Source organism: Pogoniulus pusillus, chromosome 28, assembly GCF_015220805.1.
Source record: "Pogoniulus pusillus isolate bPogPus1 chromosome 28, bPogPus1.pri, whole genome shotgun sequence".
In the NCBI taxonomy this organism is placed as follows: domain Eukaryota; kingdom Metazoa; phylum Chordata; class Aves; order Piciformes; family Lybiidae; genus Pogoniulus; species Pogoniulus pusillus.
Genome location: NC_087291.1, coordinates 16,807,771 through 16,827,877, shown reverse-complemented (window position 1 = coordinate 16,827,877; position 20,107 = coordinate 16,807,771). Strand labels below are relative to the sequence as shown.

The 20,107-nt window shown below is 47.2% G+C and overlaps 1 protein-coding gene across 7 annotated transcripts in view; it reads left to right on the top strand.

Moving 5' to 3' along the window:
• The window catches only part of DYNC1I1 (dynein cytoplasmic 1 intermediate chain 1), a 200,208-nt gene that overhangs the window by 30,034 nt on the left and 150,067 nt on the right, over positions 1-20,107 (top strand). For 4 of the 7 annotated variants that reach the window (XM_064166992.1, XM_064166995.1, XM_064166993.1 and 1 more), the window contains exons 5-6: positions 10,200-10,259; positions 14,066-14,181. In XM_064166992.1, the coding sequence (XP_064023062.1) occupies positions 10,200-10,259; positions 14,066-14,181 (176 nt within the window). The remainder of the gene's footprint in view (positions 1-10,199; positions 10,260-14,065; positions 14,182-20,107) is intronic. The other 3 variants (XM_064166997.1, XM_064166996.1, XM_064166994.1) reach the window with 1 other exon arrangement.

Here is a 20,107-nt window from a genome sequence, read left to right as displayed (position 1 = left end):
TCTGCTCTGGAGGCTTTGGGCTTGGTGTGGGATGTTTGCCATTCTGTGGTAAGGCAGAAGTGCATCCCCCAGCTGTGAAATTCCTCCCTGTATGATTTCCCAAGACACCAAGGTGGGGATCTCTTGGCATGCAAGCTTTATCTCACAGTTTCCACTTCCTGTCCCCAGCTCATGTATCGGACAGTAACAGGGCTGGAAAGTTCTCCTGTGGCTGTGGTGAGCTGCTTGCACACATCACAGAGTCACAGAATCATAGAATCACAGAATGGTCTGGGTTGGAAGGGACCTCCAAAGGTCATCCACTCCAACTGCCTCTGCATTAAGCAAGGACATCCTCAGCTCGATGAGGTTCCTCAGAGGTCTGTCAAAGCCTCACCTTGAGTATCTCCAGGGATAGGGCCTCCACTACCTCCCTGGGCAACCTGTTCCAGTGTTCCACTCCCCTCATGTAAAGAGCTTGTTCCTGCATAGGCTTGCCCTGCCTAGGGAAGCATAGAAGGCTGAAGGAAGACAGGTTCATCACAGTCTTTCCCTTCTCTTTGCCCCTGCACGAGAAGAACCACAGTCCTTCTCCTTTATATTCAGTGTGTATTTAGCCCTCAGTATCTGAAGCCTCTCCTTGCCAATTCATTATTTTTTATTCCAGCCTGTGAACATAAGCAGACACCTTAGGGACTGATACTTGGCAGTGGCTTTCAAGTGTCTGTGTATCTGACCTAGAAAGCAGGGAGCGTTTTTCATTGCGTGCCAGTTCCAAAGTCAGAGTGGTCCATATTAATTAGAATCATCTGCAGTCCTTTTAGCATGTGAGCCTGTGGCATCATTAAGCATTTTCATGCTTTCATTCCTAAAGGATGGATAGGGTTCAGTCCTCCAGATCTTTGATTATTTTTCTCATTAGCAAGCATCTCCCTGCTATAAATTAAAGGAGAAGGAAAGATTGCCATTCCCAGGGTGCTTCATAAAATGCCTTGGAAACCTGAGCCCCAGCTGCCTCCAGAGGAGTATGACTGCATCAAGCCCCACTTAACCATTTAGGTTATCAGCCCAGCTGCACTTACCTCACTGTAGTTATTTCCAGGCATATCATACATATATTTAGTCAGACAATCAGATGATTTTAGGGACTAAAACACTAATCCTCTTAAAACAAAGCAACTTACTTGCTAAGGCCAGCTCAGCTTAAACACTTCTCTTGCACAGAATTTCATCTTGATTTAATTGAATTGTGTCAGATCACCTCCTATGTTAAAGTGTATAACATTGTTAAATCATTTAACATTGCTCAGCTGGTACAGATGGGGCATGTAGATGTTTTCTTCTTCACTAGCCCCATCCACGAGTTTGTGTTTGATCTAGAAAATAATAACAATAATAATATATATAAAATATGTAACAATATATTAAATAATGGTGGTTATTATCATTATTGTTATGGCTCTGAGTGGCTATTTCAGTGACTAATGTTTTAGAGATCTTGGACTAGATGACCTTTGGAGGTCACTTCCAACCCAGACCATTCTGTGATCCTATGATTCTGTGATTCTATGATGTTATGATTGTGGAGAAGAGAAGGCTTCAGAGAGACCTTAGAGCTGCATTTCGCTATCTGAAGGGGACTTACAGGAAGGCTGAGCAGGGACTGTTTAGGTCTTGTAGTGATAGGACAAGGGGCGATGGTTTGAAACTGGAGCAGGGCAGATTTACGTTGGACATCAGGAGGAAGTTCTTTACTGTGAGAGTGGCGAAGTACTGGAGCAGGCTGCCCAGATATATGGTTGAGGCCCTGTGAAGATCAGACTTGATGTGACCCTGGGCAGCCTGGCTTAATTGGAGGTGTCCCTGCTGACTGCAGGGAGGTTGGTCAAGATGATCTTTGATGGTCTGCTCCAACTTGATGCAATCTGTGAATCTGCAGAGTGTCCTAATGTGAGTAGTGTGGTTCCTCTGAAGCATCTGCAGGAGCTGATAACATGTAGGACTTCTCCTGGCAAGCTCTTTCTTTACATCACAGAATGGCAGGGGTTGGAAGGGACCTCTGAAGATCATTTAGTCTAGCCCCCCTGCAAGAGCAGAGAGATCTATTTTGCTGCATAGACTTACTCTTGGTGTAAAAGCCGAGGACAGAACAACTTGTACCTTCCCCCTCCTGCTTTTATTACTGTTCCTTCCAAAGGACTCTTCATACACTCCAGCATGTGCAGTAAATCTGTGTCAGTTCATAGGCTCAGCAGCAGCTTCTGTTGGACCTTCTTTCCTCTCACTGCTGCTCACAGTGACCCTCTTGGTAAAGCAGCATAAATTTACAGAGTAAGATTCCTGTAGCTATGGCATAAAAAGAGTGAGAATAAGAATGCTCATTACACTGCCAGGAGACTGCAGTCTGTAAGGTGGATCTGAAGCCAGGGACAGGCTTGGAGTACATCAAGTATGTTCAGCAGAATGAATTTGACTGTGAAATGGGAACCCACAGGGTGTTGGTCCTGTGGTATGTTCTGCCCATCAAAAGCATGCCAGAATCGTTCATTCTGATGCCTAAAGTCAAGTGGATTTGGAAAGTTCTGAAATTCATTCAGCAGCACAGGCTTGGTTTTGAAATATATCTGTATTTTAAATCTTAGCTGTCCATGCTTTTTAATAACTATAGCTTTAAAGAAAAAGGAAAACAACAAGAAAGAAGAATATTTTAAAGTCAAGCCCTTCTGGGAAGGGTTTCTGTGGTTTCCAGGCAGCTGAAAGCTGGCACTCTGCTCTCAGGAAGGTCAGAGTTGCCCTTTTTATTGGTGAAGGCTGGAAGTCAGAGGTGTCAGCCTGCTTAGAAGTGCAAATGCAAAGGCCAAGTGCCTGGCTGTGCTCCAAGAGCTGTGCCAAACTCCTTGTGCACTGACTGTGTTACAGCATTTCATTTTATCAGCAGCAGTCCCCCTCTGAAGACAAGAAGCCAGAGTGGTGCTGGAGCATACAGCTCTGCAAGCATCAGTGAGAGTCTTGCTGGGAGAGGCACAAATCCTCCCTGAGTGCTGATAGCCATCTTGCTCAGAATGTGCTCCAGCAAACCAGAAGCACAAGGAAGGCATTTTCCTCTCTGCCAATCCTTCCAAAGTGGAACAGATCTGCAAAACAGGGCACAGATGGTAGCAGAACAGTGGCTTAAATACAAAGCATCAGTTGGAGTAGTCCTTTTCCATCTCTGTGCTTTGAATCTTCTGCTTCTCGATGTGTTTTAGTTGGGAGACACACTTGAAATGTGTTAGGACAAATAGCAGGAAGTGAAAATAGCAGTGGAGAAAGTGAAGGTGATTAAAACCTGGAAAGAAAGGGCTGAAGCAAAGAGCAGCTCATGTATACACAGAGATTCTGAAACATCACCAACAGTTTCTTAGTTCAGATTCAGTTAATGGGTTTGAACTGGCAGAAGGGAGATTCAAACTAGATGTTAGGAAAGGGTTCTTTATGGTGAGGGTGGTGAGACACTGGCACAGGTTGCCCGGGGAGGTGGTTGAGGCCCCACCCCTGGAGATATTTGTCAGGCTGTGATCTTCTTTACTCACCTTCTCAAGTCACCTACTGCCCCTTAAACCTACTCAGAGCTGGAGTGGAGCTTGAGCTGGGTGCTCAGAGCTGCTGCATGGAGCGATCTCCTGTCTTTCTGTCCCCATGCAGAGAGCTGATGGTGATAAATTTCCATGCTGGAGCACAAGCAGTACAGATCCTTATGGTCAAGTTGAGACTCCCTGATGACAAAAAACCCAACAAAATGAGAGCACTCATTTCTTCCTAACATTGAGATCATTTGGGGAGCTTTACCCTGGTAAGCAAAGTGCTATGCTGTGGATGACTCCATGTGTTGTGGCTGAGTCTCTCCTTCAATTCTTATCTCTCTGTTTAGTAACAATCTCTGCTCTGCTTAATAGGATTGGCCTTTCAGCTCCCCAAACCTCGACACAGCTTCATCTGTGCAGTCCTGGCACCCCTCCTTTCACTGCATTCAGGGTTATGAGGGCACAGCTGTTTCCCACACCAAGGGTCATCTGGGGACATTGCTGGTGCTACAAGGGAAAGGTGCTGGGCTTGGGACCTGTCAGGTCTAATGGCATTGCATTAGGGACACATGTGGATATCTCCCTTTAGCAGAGACCTGGGGACTCACTGCACTGTCAGTGCAGTTTGCTCCTGGTCTGGATAGCACAGGCTCTTGGCGACAGGAGATGCCAGGGTATGGTGTTTTGCTTTCCTCCAGTTGTGCCTGAAGGTGTGATTTGCAGTGCTGCAGAGAGATTGCTTAGCCTGCAAGAGGCCCCTCAGGGAAGCAGGGTTAGCTGCCATTTCTGGGAGCAGCCTTTTGCAAAGCATGGCTCTTCAGGCCTGCTTGCTCTTGACCTGGGAAGGGAGAAGAGAGGCAGAAAAGAAGTCGGACAGGACATGTTCTGCAGCTCCTGCAGCAGCTGAGGGAGGATTTGATTTTGGCTTCAGGGAAGCAGAGTCAGAGCTAAGCTGCCAGCAAGCTGCACGCTGGTTGAGTGAAATGTGTTGGACTTAGCAGAGAGCTGGCGCTTGGCAGAGCCTAATTGTACTGCAATTTGGCCATGATTCCTGACATTAAATATCATTTTATGATGCTGATTGAATAAGTGTATGTATTGGCAGTGCTGCCTTACATCACTTACTGGCACTGGGGCCAGACCCAAAGTTGCTTAAATCAGCTGAGAAGTTCTCAGGGGTTCCAGAGAGGTTTAGATGACAGACTCTGTGCTTCGTTAATGCCTTCTGAGGCTGGGAGCTTTCCAAAAGAGGTCAAGCCTTTTATTTTATTTCTAGTTGATTTATTTCAGGTTCCCCCCCCCCCCCCCCCCCCCCCCCATTTTTAATCTACATAATTGACATTATGCAATCAGAATAAAATCTTCTGGAGGTAAGGTTCCACAGGGCACTGGAACAGATGGCAGAGTGCCTGGATCTCAGTGGTAATAATAAATACAGGAAAGGGAGTGGTTCTATTCAAATTCCTTTCACCTCCCAACTTAGATTTTCTCCTTTTGCTTACTGGTCTCCTCTCCCTAGTATCAGGTGATAGAATGAGGGGAAATGGCCTGAAATTATGCCATAAGAGGTTGAGTTTGGATAGTAGGAAAAAATTTCTTTCCTGAAAAGTGGTCAGGCACTGGAACAGGCTGCCCAGAGAAGCAGTGGAGTCCCTGGAAGTGTTCAGGAAATGTGTGGACATGGCACTTTGGGACATAGTCTTAGGCTGATGGTTGGACTTGATGATCTTAGAGGTCTTTTCCAACTGGGACATTTCAATGCTGTGATTTTGCAACGGTCCCTGTCCTCTAAAAACTGTGTTCTGAAGATCTTCCTAATGGATTCAGAACAGAAAAATATCCCCATTAGCTTTACTGTCCAATTCTTTAATAGATGTCCTGCATCTGAGCCTCTTTCTGCAGGTTATTCCTGCTTCTGGGTTGCATCAACTTCCTCTGGTGCTTTTTCAGCACTAGGAGCTGAAGCAGCACTAGCATTGGTGCTGTCCCAGATGCACTCATTACTGCACTCACAAGGCAGGAGGAAGAAATAGCAGACTAAAATGTGCCTGTCTGGAGGAAGAGAGTGAAAGCCTATCAGTTTAAAGAGAAGTAATAACACTTGGACCTTCCCTGCTTAGAGCAGGGTCTCAAACCTCCTCATTCCCTTCATTCTGCTGCAGCACAATCTGTTACTTGATCATGGTTGCAGCTTTTAGCCTGCCATCAGCCCAGGGCAGCCACTGTGCACCGCAGACCTAAGCAGGAGATTGATGGCAGGGCTATTGTTCACCGCTGTGTGGGAGCCTAACCCAGCAAGCAGCTTTTACACAGCCTTGGGGGGTTGTGATTGAGAGTAGTGTTTGTGCTGTCGGGGTGGTGGGAACAGGTGGAGGTGACTTAGGCCTGACTCTGCTGCTCATGCTCAGTCAGCTTCCAGGGACCTTTCCCACACCTTGCACACTCGCTTCACCCGCTGGAGGAGCTCAGGGGCCTGCAGGAGGCTTCTGGAAGGTCTGGGAAGTGCTTGGTGTAGTGATCATCCCTTGGCCCTGTAAAAACATTCAGGTCGAGAGTGTTTTGTGTCTCCTGTGTGGATCTACACCAAAACTCACTGAATCCATTTAAGGGGACTTCCACCAACTTGATCTCTCCAGAGGGATCCCTCCCTCCCTGACCTATCAGTCAAGCAGCTCCAGATCATGCACTTCTCTTCAGGGGCTGGAACACTGCTCCCTCTGCCCCTGTCCTTGGGTGACCAGAAGTCTCAAAGCTAATTTCACTCTTCTTGTGTGAAGAAGAAAGGGGGGAAAAGAACAGCAGCACTGCATCTTTTTCTTCACAAAGAAGTCTCTGGAGAAAGAACTCAGGCAGTGGATCAGAGAAAGGCTGGCAGCACTTGTGCAGTGGATCAGAGAAAGATGGGCAGCACATCGCAGTGGATCAGAGAAAGACTGGCAGCTCTGGTGCCGTGGATCAAAGATGGGCAGCATTTTGCAGTGGATCAGAGAAAGACGGGCAGCTCTGGTGCAGTGGATCAGAGAAAGACGGGCAGCTCTGGTGCAGTGGATCAAAGATGGGCAGCATTTTGCAGTGGATCAGAGAAAGACTGGCAGCTCTGGTGCAGTGGATCAGAGAAAGACTGGCAGCACTTTTTTCCTGGGATCCACTGGCATTTCACAATCCCCACTCAGAGCTGTCCACAGCAGAACAAGCAGAGCTGCGATGCTCACCCAAAACATCAGGGAATGTTGTATGCTATGTTTGCTCATCACAAAGAGATCAGCTTTAATTTCCTGGTCTGCAGGATAAGATGAGCAATTCAACATCATCTTTGGGTTGCTGGTCCTCAAAGAGTCTTCTTTATTCCTTTTCCAACCTTATTGCCATGGAAACTGGCTAAATTGCAGGGCCAGAAGAGTCTTTGCCGTTCACTCACTTTCATTTTGATCTGCAGACATTCTCCAGGTGTCAGGAAAACGCAAAGGACAAATCAATATTGTTCCTTGAAACAGGTAGTCACTGCCTGTGCTCTCCACCCTGCACCGAGCCAGTGCAGCAGCTTGAGTTCTGTAGCTCCTAGAGCAAGGGATTCTGCCCCAGTTCAGGGCCATGAGCTACCTGGGACAGGAGGACAGAAACTTCACTAACTCCATTTGGGGAGTAAGAATCACAGAATGGGTTAGGTTGGGAGGGCACACAAAGCTCAGCCAGTTCCAACCCCCTGCCATAGGCAGGGACACCTCTCACTAGAACAGGTTGCTCAAGGCCTCATCCAACCTGGTGCTGAGCACCTCCAGGGAGGTTGTGGAGCACAGAATCACCCAATGTGATCTCTGATCAAGGCTTCATCCAGCCTGGCTCTGCCAGTTCAAACCCATCCCTCCTCATCCTGTCATTCCCAGACCTTGTCAGCAGTCCCTCCCCAGCCCTCCTGTAGCCCCCTTCAGATCCTGCAAGGCCCCTCCAAGGTCTCCTCAAAGCCTTCTCCTCTCCAGGCTGAAGAGCCCCAACTCTCTCAGCCTGTCCTCACAGCAGAGCTGCTGCAGCCCTCTCAGCATCTTGGTGGCCTCCTCTGGGTTGGCTCCAACACTTCCATGTCCTGCTTGTGCTGGGGGCTGCAGAACTGCCCCCAGGACTGCAGGTGGGGTCTGAGGAGAGCAGAGCCAAGGGGCAGAATCCCCTCCCTTGCCCTGTGCCCACACTGCTCTTGCTGCAGCCCATGTTCAGATATGGTTCCCTTTCCCTCCCTGCCTTTGCTCCCTTCACTTTTCTCTGGGAGGAGCATGTCCCTCCTCATCTCATGGCCTGTGTGTGGGAGATGGCTCCTGGCTGGAGGCGACATCAAGCTGCGCCATGCGGCCTGCTGCAGCCTTGCAGGCCGAAGCTGGGGAGGGCAGCTCTGGCCTACTGCAAGGCCGCTCTAAGGTCTCCTCGAAGCCTTCTCTTCTCCGGGCTGAAGAGCCCCAACTCTTGGAGCCTGATCACATTGGGTGATTCCGTGCTCCACAGCCTCCCTGGTGAGACACTGGCGCAGGTTGCCCAGGGAGGTTGTGGAGCACAGAATCCCCCAGTGTGATCTTTGATCTGTGATCATGTTGGGTGCTTCTGTGCTCCACAGCCTCCCTGGAGGTGCTCAAGGCCAGGCTGGATGAGGCCTTGAACGACTGAGGGAGCTGGGGATGGTCAGTGTGAGGAAGATGAGGATGAGGGCAGACCTCATTGCTGTCTACAGCTACCTGAAGGGACACTGTGGAGAGGCTGCTGCTGGGCTCTGCTCACAGATAATTGCAGACAGAACAAGGGGAATGGCCTCAAGCTGAGGCTGGGGAGGTTTAGATTGGACATTAGGAAAAGGTTTTTCACATAGAGAGTGGTCAGGGACTGGAATGAGCTGCCCAGGGAGTGGTGGAGTCACCCAGCCTGGCTGTGTTTGAGGGTGGTTTGGCTGTGGTGCTTAGGGCTGTGGTTTCAGGTGAATCTTGTAGAGTAGGGTTCTAGGTTGGCCTTGGTGCTCCTGAGGGGCTTTGCCAGCCTGCATGCTGCTGTGACTCTGTGACATGGTTGAGCTCCAGCTTTGGTCAAGAGTTAGGTAATAGTTGGACCTGATGATCTGAAAGGGGAAGGGCCTGGAGAATAAATCTTGTGAGGAGGAACTGAGGGAGCTGGGGAGGGTTCTGGGTTGGGGTTGGTGCTCCTGAGGGGCTTTGCCAGCCTGCATGGTGCTGTGACTCTGTGATTTAGGGAAGAACACATCTCCATTGCATGCATGGCCTAGAAGTAACCAGTGCTGGCCTAATCCATAGGGGTGGTGTCAGGTGCTGGGGATTTGAGTGCTGTCCTGACTGTGAGATCCCTGACTGTGCTTTGTTTGGCTACTCAGCTGGCCCCAAATGTGCCTTCTCCTGAAACCTGGTCTGAGTTCTTAGAGGTGAAACACAGAGGAGGTGCCTTTTTAGAGAGCTGTGGCAGGGCCTTGGTTTGCTCAGATGATAACAGAGCTCTTTCTGATGGAACAATCTTCACCCCTTGGGAAATGTTGTAGGTCTGAAAGCGGATGGGGAGGGAGGTAGAAGTCAAATGAGTTGTGTATGTGTTGTTTCAAATGTCTGGGAGACCTGGAGGTGCACCTACAAGTAGCCCCTGTGATGAGAAACTTACTTGCTGGCCTTGGTGAGAAGACAAGAGGAGTTTTCATGCAGGTAGCCTTTGTGCTGGAGGATCTGTAATGCATTACTCACTGATGCCTTTGCCTTGTGCCAGGCATCCAGATCTTTATGTCCACTTTGCACTGCACTGAGCTCCAGCCAGCTTACAAGGAAAAAAGCCAAGATCTGTTCTTTCTCACTGTGTTGTTTTATCCCTGACCCTTTTGTAATGCAGTTTCACCCTGGAGAAGCTTTTCTGTGTCACTGTGAAGACTTTCCTGCCATTATACAGATCATAAGAAGCTGAGAACAAGTGCCCATGGGAAAGCATTTTCCCATTGCAATTCCTCCTTCTTTTTGTGTGTGTAGGGTGTTGAGATTGATTCTCTTTCACTCTTGACATGAGGGAATGCAGCACATGCCTTTGTTTGTGTCTCCAAAGAGTGAGAACACCTCTCTGTAGGTGCTCAGGACCAGGCCTTGAGCAACCTTTTCTAGTGGGAGGTGTCCCTGCCTATGGCAGGAGGTTGGAACTGGACAATCTTTGATCTCTCTTCCAACCAAACCCATTCTATGATTCTCTGAGCACTGTGCTTTCCAGAGTGGCTTGCTCTCAGCCCCAGGAGTGAGTGAAGAGCAAGGCAGTTGAAGGCTCAGCCTACCTTACCCTATAAATAAGATGACAAGAAATGGTGCTTGCAAGTTGCACAGATTGTTTTGAATGCATCAACTATAGTTAGAACCAGAAGTCTTCCAGAACAAGAGAATCAAAGTCTGATTAACCAATAACCCAGCTTCTTCCCTCTGTTTACCAGTAATATGTACTTTAAATATGCTGCCTGCCCTGTCACAGTTTGACACCCAAACCTTGTCTGACACAGCGTGGCTGTCCCTTGTGTTTGGAGGTTGAATGTAGTAGCTAAAGCATGTAACTAATGAGATGGGATTTTGGTCATCCTTTCAGTTAATTCTGTGTGTTCTTTTTTTCCCCCCCCTCCCCTTTGTGCTGCACGGCTGATTACCACCCTAGGACCTTGCAATGGGATACAGACCCCTCAGTGCTACAGCTCCAGTCTGACTCTGAACTTGGGTATATGTCAGCTCTTTTTGTTACTTATTTATCATTTCTTTGCAAGCATAATGTTGAAAATGCTTCCCAGCTAAGCTGGTTTGATGTGATTTTCATTTGCTTTGTGGACTCAAAAAGACCATAATTTTAAGTTTCCTTGTTTCAGTTGCATCAGGAAGAAGCTTCAGCAAAGCCAGCTTTCTGGAAACCCAACAAGTGTTTAGAGAGGCTTGTGAGAAGCTAAGCTGCTATTTCTGTTGCCTGAAATGCAGTACCAATAACTATTTCATTACAGATGAAATGTTATTATTGTGGCACTTAAAATGTGCATGCACAGTTGCATTGGTCTTGTTTGTACCTCTTGATTCAGGCTTGGCTCTGAATCATTTCTGAGTTACTTCTTCCTCCCCTCCTTCCTGTCTGCCATAGTTATGCTGTTGCCACATGCAGTAACTGCTTCCCCTTTTGCCTTAGGAGCTCTGTATGTGTGCTTATAGTGGTGCACTTAGGCACAGTGCAAGGGTAATTGTCAGCTTAGCTGAGTTCAGGCCAATAAAGCATTTCAAAATTCTACTGCAGCTAAAATTCAGATTTTTCTATGTTGGGATGGAATTTCTCTGTCCCAAGCACCTGAAATTCCTACCTGAAGAAGTGTTTAGGATAAAGTAGCTCTAGAAAAGATCAGTAGCAGTCCTTCAAGTTCTTGAGTCACAGACAAGATCAAATTTTTGTGTTGAAGAAATTGCTCTATGAAGTTCTGGCCTTACCTGTCTGAGTCTCCAGGCAAGCATCTCATGGTTTATGCTGCTTCATGTAAAACTCATTCAGCATTCTAGAAGAAAAGCAACACTTTGCCTGTAACTGCTGCTTGACAGAGCTCCCAGCTGCAGCTAGGGCTGCTAGGACTATCTACAGGAAAGTCCAGAAGGAGTGGAAAGTATCCAGAGAGCTTCCTGAACAGAGTTCCTCCACATTCATTTGTAATTTTCTCTTCAGATGGATCCAGCTTTTACTGTTTTACCTGGGCCATATCATAAAGGTGTAAGGTTTTGAGCTGTTTTGATTACAGAGAAACCTTTTAGCTGCCCTCTCCCAGAAACTGGGGTTAAAAGCTGAGCACTCCCAGTAGTAGCAGTAGAGAGTAGCACTCTTCAAAAGACTGTACAAGGCAAGTTCCTGCATTTGACTCATGAAAGGCAACCCTGAGGATGGCCACAAGACTTCAATCTTTCAGAAGTGGTTGGTGCAAAGACAGAAAGGAACTAAATCCAGAAGGTATACTCTGGAATGGAAGTTCTGCCCCTTTTGAAGGAAAATGGCCTTCAAAACCAAGGCAGACTTCAGTTCTGTGTGTAGCAAACCACTTCCAGCTTGTGTGTCTTCCTTCTGGTACCTTCAGAAAGAGGAATCATTTTTGGTGGATGAGCATCAGTTACTGGCATCCTACTGGCAGTTTTGAAAGGAATCCTTCAAAGCTTATGTGCTCCTAACATGAATATCCAGCAGACTGAAGGTGATGAGAATTAGGAGCACCTCAGATGAAAAATGGGTATGGCAAAACAAGAGACAGCTTGGTGCTGCCCCCAAAAGAGTTAGGGACTAGAACACTGCAGTGTATATTGGGTAGAGTCCAGATAGCTGAAAGGATGCTCCAGGTGTCTCTGGGATGCTTGGGACCAAGGGCTTGGCCAACCTTTAGTTACCTAAGAGCCAGTGCAGGTTGCTTATCAAAGCAGAGAAGCACTAAGAGACTGCATTCCTCTTGAAGAAAGACCTCCCTACCTTCACCAGGAATCAGCAGGGTGTGGGTGACACTAGATATTTGTACAGGCACAAATATCCCTGAATTAGGGACATTCTAGGTGAAAAATCCCATATATTCTCTCAGCACAGCACTCTGGGATGTAGCTCACTTCTTGGTTAGCACTCTGCAAAGAGGTTAACCCAGCTAGCAGCTAAATCCAGCTCTCCATTAGGATTGGTGTTCACCCATCCTCAGGCAGCTGAGCAGTAACAGAGTGACCTAAACAACCTCAAGTGAAACTGTTGTTAGAATTAGGTGAAGTTCTAATTAGGCCTAGGTGAGGCACATAATTAATTAGAGATTACATTTAACCAAGACCATTATCAAACAGCTCTTTCAATGCCAAAGGCTTAAGAATCTGAGTCAGTGGAACTAGTAGCCTGAGGTAGCTGGGAACTGGTTGCATGGGCAAGCCTGACTGACCAAGCAGGTAACAGAGCTGGCAGGTGTGATGCTGAAGAAAGGAAAAACACACACAAGATTTGGCTGGGGTGAATTCAAGCTCGAATTCACACCTCCCTGAACCAGCTGCCCAGTGTAAAGCTACCAAAGCTTTCATTAGCTGAAGTGCATCATGAGCTGTAATTTTTCTTCTGCCCCCAGCAATAATGTAAAACCTTTTCTTGAAGGTTTTCAGACAGTTGCAGCTTTTTGTTCATATTGGCCAAGTCACAGATGGTTGCAAGAGGAAGGCTTGTTGTGTTTTTCCTCTGTGAAAAGAGAGACTCAGAGCTGTAACAACTGTTTCTGCTCCAGTGGCTTGGTTAGGTGATATGCCTGATTCACACCAATTACCTGCTGAATCTAGTTGCATTCAGCTTAACAGCAGCTGAGTCAGTGAGAGAGATTAGAACAATGTATAGCTGAGGTAGCATTAACCGGCTGAAGGGTTCAGTAGGTGAGATTTCCATTACCTTGCAGACATCAATCATAATTGAATACCTAAAGCATTGTAAATGGATTAGATCCAGGTCCCCTTTGACCTCTGTTCCTCTGACCATCTGGAAAATGGAGAGGACATGGATAATGGGTATGAATTTTATGCTTTTCCCACATTGCTCTCTTCCTCAGCTCAGAAACGTGGTGCCCCTTACACCCCAGAAATGTATAAGCATGCTTGTGCTGCTTGTCCTGGGCAGCTGGACTTCATTCAGCTCATTTGGTTATTGTTTGCATATTCAAAGTTGCCATTTTTTTCTCCATTAAAACACTTGCAAGTAGCTGCCTGTGTAGTCTTCCCTCCCTCCAGACAGTCAAACAATAGACAAGAAATAAATTGATCCCCCCTCCTACATTGTGGAGTGAACTGTGTATGACTAGAAGAGTTTGTGACTATATTCAGCTGTCTCCTCTTTGCCCTTTACTCTCAGTTGGTTGATTTTAGTAATTTATTTCCATGATCTCTGTAAAGAAATGGAATGAAGAGAAAAAAGAAGGCTATTCTTGCCTTGTTCCAGCTGTGTTTCAGAGTTCCCCTTGCTTTAGGACTCTGCTAATCATAAACCTGCTTCAGCTGTACTGCTAACACCTGTGGAAGGGAGAATCTCCATATTGATGGAAATCACCCACCTTGCCAATTAAAACATCTTCTGTTGCTCTTAAGTGAGCATTTGACACTCCTAATCCCGCCTGGTTTATGCTCCCTGAGCCCTTCCCTCTGTTGTGTATCTCAGGCTGAGGATTAACTCTTCTGAGCAGGCAGAACATTGCAGTAATGATGGTCCCAAGGAGGATTGAGCTGCCTGTTACAAGGGCCACAAGCAGCTCATTTCTCCCACTTGCAGTCCCCCTCAGCAGCATGATCCAGAGCTTCAGTAACTCCACTCTACTATGGCAGATGGCTCCCAGGTTAATTTTCTTCCCTGCAGCTGGGTACTTCCCATGCACAGTGTGTTGTGCTGCTTCTTAGCAGGCACTACAGTGTGGTTTGCCTTATTTTAATCCTGCTCATAAATGCTCTTGTTGCTGCTGCTGGTTTCCCTTGGACATGACTAACCTTCTGGTGTCCTGTATTCCATCTTAGACGCAGACTGCACAAACTAGGGGTGTCCAAGATCACCCAGGTTGATTTCTTACCTCGGGAGGTGGTATCATACTCCAAGGAGACACAGACACCTCTTGCCACACATCAGTCTGAAGGTAAGATTAATTTGCACTTTGGTTTGGTTGTGTTTTGGTTTTGTTTTCTCCAAGCCTATTTTCACAGAAATGAAGCATTCAAGTTAAAGAACATATGAAAAGGAATAACAAATCATGGTCTAGTTGTTTATCACACATTTACTGCGAGCCAGCTATTGTTTGTGTGATTAATGCCTGTGCTGGTGAGAATAATTATAATAATGGCTTGAAAGTTAGGTGGTACCAAAGCACTTCTGCCTTACAATAGGCTGTGCTCAGGTAGCAGTTGAGTGAGGGCATGTTTGCAAATAAATCATTCTGAATGTCATGAGAACAGTGCTTTATTCTGTTTATTCTTGCTTTCTCAAGGAAGTTTTTCAGTCAGTGCTTTCTGAAGAGGTAGTGAGGAAAAGTTGTCCTCAGATATTTTGGCTGCTGTAGCAGAAGTAGATGAATTTTAAGAGCGGTTGCAGTTCAGCTCTGTGTGCTGAGGCTTAGATGCTTGGATGTGGATAGTCCTGACTCTGTGCTCTGTACTCGTGGAGCTGGCTGTTAGCTGCTTGACCCTCCTGTTGACAAGTAACTATGTGGAGCAGTTAGTAGGTGAGTGCTGATCTATCTGTGCCTTAGGCTACACATTCGGCAGTACAAGCTGCAGAAGGTCAGCTGAAACCATGGCAATTGAGTGGAAACCTCTACATTAGGCTGGAGTAATTTACACACCATTACAAAACAGGGAGAAGGGGAAAAGATGAAGACAGTCTTGATTTTAATTTTTACTGTTAACAACCAGGGGTCAAGAAAAATTCAACCACCAGGTGCTTTCCTGCAGGAGATAGTGTAGATCTTCAGCAGGCTCCATACAGAGGAAGAAGAAGATTCAAGTAGGTTGCAGATGTGTGAGTAAATGTGTCTAGAGAGAAGTCACTATCAGGGAAGGTGCAGTGCTAAAGATAGGCAGTCTGTTTCCTGCAACTGGTCTACCAGCTCCTCCCTGCTTGTTTGTCTGAAGGCTGCTGAAGCAGGTGAGGTTTGCCTCTGAGGCCTTGCCTCTCTGCTTTGGCACCAGGAGATGTTCAGTCCTGGGGCATTATCACGGAGTCATTGTTAGGTTAGGTGCAGGAGATGCCGTTTCTCCCTGACAGTTATCCAGTGCAAGACCCTATGCTGTTCCTGTGCACTCCTGTGATAAAATACAGCCATTATCTTCCCAAGAGCAACTGTTCAGTCCTTACTGTGGTTGTGTGCTCAGGTGTTCAGTAGCTGAAGCCTTGGAGTTGGAGCAGAGGTGAAAGAAGAGGAACTCTTTATTTACTTAGATGAGCCTTACTTCAGCTTTCAGAACTCACTCTTTTCCTGCCTGTCTTGGACACTGGAAATGCAGAGTTTTAGGATGATGGTGATAGGTTGGACTCAATGATCCTAGAAATCTTTTCCAAGCTAGTTAATTCTGTGATTCTGCCCGAGGTGACCCTGCCTTGGCAGGAGAGTTGGATTTGGTGATCTCTGGAGGTCCCATCCAACCCCTACCTTGCTGTGGTTCTGTAACTTTGAGCCCCTTCACAGTTCTGCAGCTTTTTGGAATGCTGGTATCAGGTTTTCTGTGCATTGCCTCTCTAGAGAGGAAAGAAAGAAAGTCTGAGGTACCTTTGTGGCAGTGGCTGTTCCCCACCAAACCTTGTAACACTGGTAAGGCAAAGCTTCCTGATGCTAAGTGCAGTGTGGTGCCAGAGAGCCAGGCGCTAGGAGCACTGCAGTCTCAGCTTGTCAGCTGCTAATTTCAGAAGAAATAGTGTGGCATTATTCTTCACTGTATAAAAACAGATTAGATCCTCTTTCCAGAGCAGGTAATTCCCTTCATTTCAGGGGAATAATGACATGTCATTTCCCCCACCCACTCCATTATTTAGAGAGATGTGTATATGCATCATTCAACCCTTTGATCACAGGTACCTAATTCTTTTGCTTTATTTAGGTCACAGTGAGCTTCAGCCTTTTCTTCCTTGCTAGGATGACTTCAAAAACACACAGATTTTGGCTCTGGAGCTTGAGGAAAAAAATGCTCTTCACTTTTTTCCCTTCCTCCTTCTATAAGTGAATTTGGAGATCCATGGGAACTCAGAGAGGTTTTGCTCCTGCTGCTTTTTGTGTTCTGGAGTTGATTAAGACCTAGGCTATGCCTGATGTTTTCATAGAGGTTTCTGGGACGTGTTCCTTCACTGCAGAAAATCTCTCCCCCTGGCCCAACATGGCAGCCTTATGTAGCCTTTAATGATTGGAGCCTCCAAAGCATTGCAGAAGTGCCCTTTGCTGAAGGCATACAGGAGAAAGCAGCACCAGAATAGCCCAGGGTGAACCCCTCCCTGCTATATAGCAGTGGGAGGAGGTCTACATGGCTGCCTGCAGGCTGCCTTTTGAGATGGGAAAACAGCCTGCACGTTCAAGCTCTGCTGGACTCCCACCTCAGCTCCAGTTCCCCTGATCTCTCATGGGTCAGGAAATAAAATCTCAGAGAGGAAAGCATCATGCTGTCCTTGCACTGAGAAAGGGGACACTGCTCTCATAGAATCAACCAGGTTAGAAGAGACCTCCAAGCTCACCCAGCCCTGGCCAATCAACCAGACCATGGCACTAAGTGCCCCAGACAGGCTTTTTGCTTTTTTCAACACCTCCAGGCACAGCAACTCCACCACCTCCCTGGGCAGCCCATTGCAATGCCAATCACTCTCTCTGACAACAACTTCCTCCTAACATCCAGCCTAGACCTGCCCTGGCACAACTTGAGACTGTGTCCCCTTGTTCTGTTGCTGGGTGCCTGGCAGCAGAGCCCAACCCCACCTGGCTACAGCCTCCCTGCAGGGAGCTGCAGACAGCAATGAGCTCTGCCCTGAGCCTCCTCTGCTGCAGGCTGCACACCCCCAGCTTCCTCAGCCTCTCCTCACAGGGCTGTGCTTCAGGCCCCTCCCCAGCCTTGCTGCCCTTCTCTGGACACCTTCCAGCACCTCAACATCTCTCTTGAATTGAGGAGCCCAGAACTGAGCACAGCACTCAAAGTGTGGCCTGAGCAGTGCTGAGTACAGGGGCAGAATGACCTCGCTGGTCCTGCTGCCCACACTGCTCCTGATCCAGCCCAGGATGCCACTGGCTCTCCTCTGGCTCATCTTGGTCACAGTGGAGCAGTAAGAAGGTGAAGGTCTGTGAGCTCTCTGGCTTTGCTTGGCCACTGTCAGGAATGTTCTTACTCCTCTTTTGTGAAGTAGAAACTCCTCCACTGGTAACCTGAGCTATTCTCAGTTTTCTGGCTTGCTAGAGAGTCAATGCAAACAGCTTGGTCTGAAATGCATTTCTGAAGCAGTAGGTCCTGTATCCAGGGGCAGAAAACCTGCCTTTCTGGGGCAGTGGAGGCTTTTCCCTTCTACACATTCTTACAGCTCTGCTCCAGTCTGGAGGCAAGGCTGGATCTAAGAGTAGCTTTGAATCCCTCATCTAATGGGAAATGCAGATGCAGGTTTGTGCATCACCATGCCTGGAACATGCATGTCAGGATACAAGGAGCTAGCTGGGATGGAAAGGACGTTAGAGGTAAGCAAGGGGGACGCAGAGAAGCCTCTGTCCTAAAGCAAAGCTTCTGCTCCTGGAAAACAGAGGAGACAACCTGAGAAGAATCAGCACTAAAGCAGACCTGCTTGTAAAGAGCCAGAGCTGAGTGTTAATAGTACTGTGTACTGGTTCTGTGTGACGTATTATGGTCTGTGCTGAGTACTTTTAGTTATCTATAGAACTCCAGTTTGCCTTTCCCCACACCTCAGTCCCTCAGAGTCATGCTGTGGATCTCGGTAGCTGGCATAAACACCCTGATCCAAGACTGCTTTGTTTGATTAAAACAACAAAGCTTATTCTGTGCTGCTGTACCAGACTGTACAAGAGTGGATGAGACTAGAAGGAAGCAGAGCAAAGATCTGAGGCATTGTGCTGCTCAGCAGCCTCTCCATAATTCTTCTCTATGCCTGCCACACCTCCATCCCCTAGCCTCAGTCACAAGATTTCAAAGGTGCAGTGTTTTGCCTTTTTTTGCTCGTTTCAAACTGGGCAGAAAACTCTTCCAAAGTCATTCGAGCAGTGCTCTCTGGCGGTGAAGCGATGAACTGGCACTGGGATGCTGGAGTTGCAGGAGGGATGCTGGAGTTGCAGGAGGGATGCTGGCACGATCCGTGCAAAAACCACTTTCCTGATCTTTTGTGAGGCAAGAATTACGATTCAGAGGATGCTTGAGGTGTGTGAATGTAGAGGCTGATGAAAGGAATGTGAGAAGCAATCAAGCTGTTATCTCTTTCATTTCCCCCCAGCTTTTTATATTTTAACTAGGCACATTTAAAAATCAGTTATGGGTATAATGAAAAAATCCAGAGGAATAATGCACCAGTGGAATTAGCTGCAGTCTCTTGTTCTTCCCAGTTGTGTAATGGCTTCTTTTGGAGGGGACCTTAAAGCTCATCCAATTCCAACCTCTCTGCCGTGGGCAGGGACACCTTCCACTAGCCCTGTTTGCTCACAACCTTATTCAACCTGGCCTTGAACGCCTCCAGGGAGGGAGCAGCCACAGCCTCCCTGGGCAACCTGTGCCAGGGTCTCACCACCCCAACTTTAAATAATTGCTTTCTAATATTCATTCTAAATCTCCTCTCCTCCAGATTCAATCCATTCCCTTCTGTCCTTTCACAACAAGCCCTTATAAAAAGTCCCTCCCCAGCTTTCCAGTAGCCCACTTCAGGTACTGGAAGGCTGCTCTAGCGTCACCATGGAGTCTTCTCCAGGCTGGACAGCCCCAACTCTCACAGCCTGTCCCCATAGGGGAGTTCTCCAGCCCTCTAATGATCTTCATGGCCACCTCTGGACCTGCTGCAGCAGCTCCATGCCTTTTTTTGTGCTAGGGACACATGACCTGGATGCAGTACTCCAGGTGGGGTCTCACAAGAGCAGAGTAGAAGGGGAGAAGGTAAATCCCTCTCTGGAGTACAGTTAGCAAGGTGCAGTTTATTAGGATACCTATTGTCCAGGAAAGGTACCTCAGGCCAGCACCAGGTGTAGTGGGTCTGTGTTCTGCTCTGAGCAGGCTACACATGTTAGGTGTACAGCACTGAAGGCTTCCTTCACCAGCTGGCTGATGATATTTTTATGTAGTACAGGATCAAGGTAAGGTCTTGGCTTTGGAAAATGTGTTTTTGTGTTTTTACTTGTGCAGAATAATGGATTTGACACTTTGTGATGGGAATATGGGAAAATGCACTCTGCAGTGGTTTTCTGTCAAGTTCTGTTAATGCTGTTCCTCTTCTTCAGCTTCTTCATCTCTTAGCTATTCTTTGAAGCCTGATGTTGTGCCTGTGTGCAAGCAAAGTGAAAAAGGAGGCATCCTGTTTTTATCTGAAACCTGTGTAATTAAGGACAGTACCTCTACAGCTGAGGTTCAAAGGCAATAGGGCAGAGAAAAAAAAACAGAAAACTACTTTGCTGTTCTGTTTATTCAATTAAATTGTTTTTATGTTAGTCAGAATACTTTATTGTGGAGACTTAATGCTACACTTCATGTGCTGACACTGGTTGTGATTTGCCAAGCTCATTTTTCTGCTCTGTAGTTGCTCAAAGACCTGTTTCCATCAGATTTTGCTCCAGTAGTAAAGGTAGAGGTAGAAACAAAGCCTGTCCCATTCCTTGCCCCAGGGGCATCGAGTGGATATGGATCTAAAGTCTGAAATGCACAGTAACCTGCCTGTGCAATGGGCAAAGCTCCGAGTTGCTTTGCTGAGGTGGAGCATGGGAAATAGGTGCTTTTCTTGGCTCTTTCCCCACTTGCAGCCATACCACACATCTTGTGGGACTGCTCATTTCACCTGGAAGGGTTATTGTGTCAGAGAATCATAGAATCAAGCAGGATAGAAGAAACCTCCAA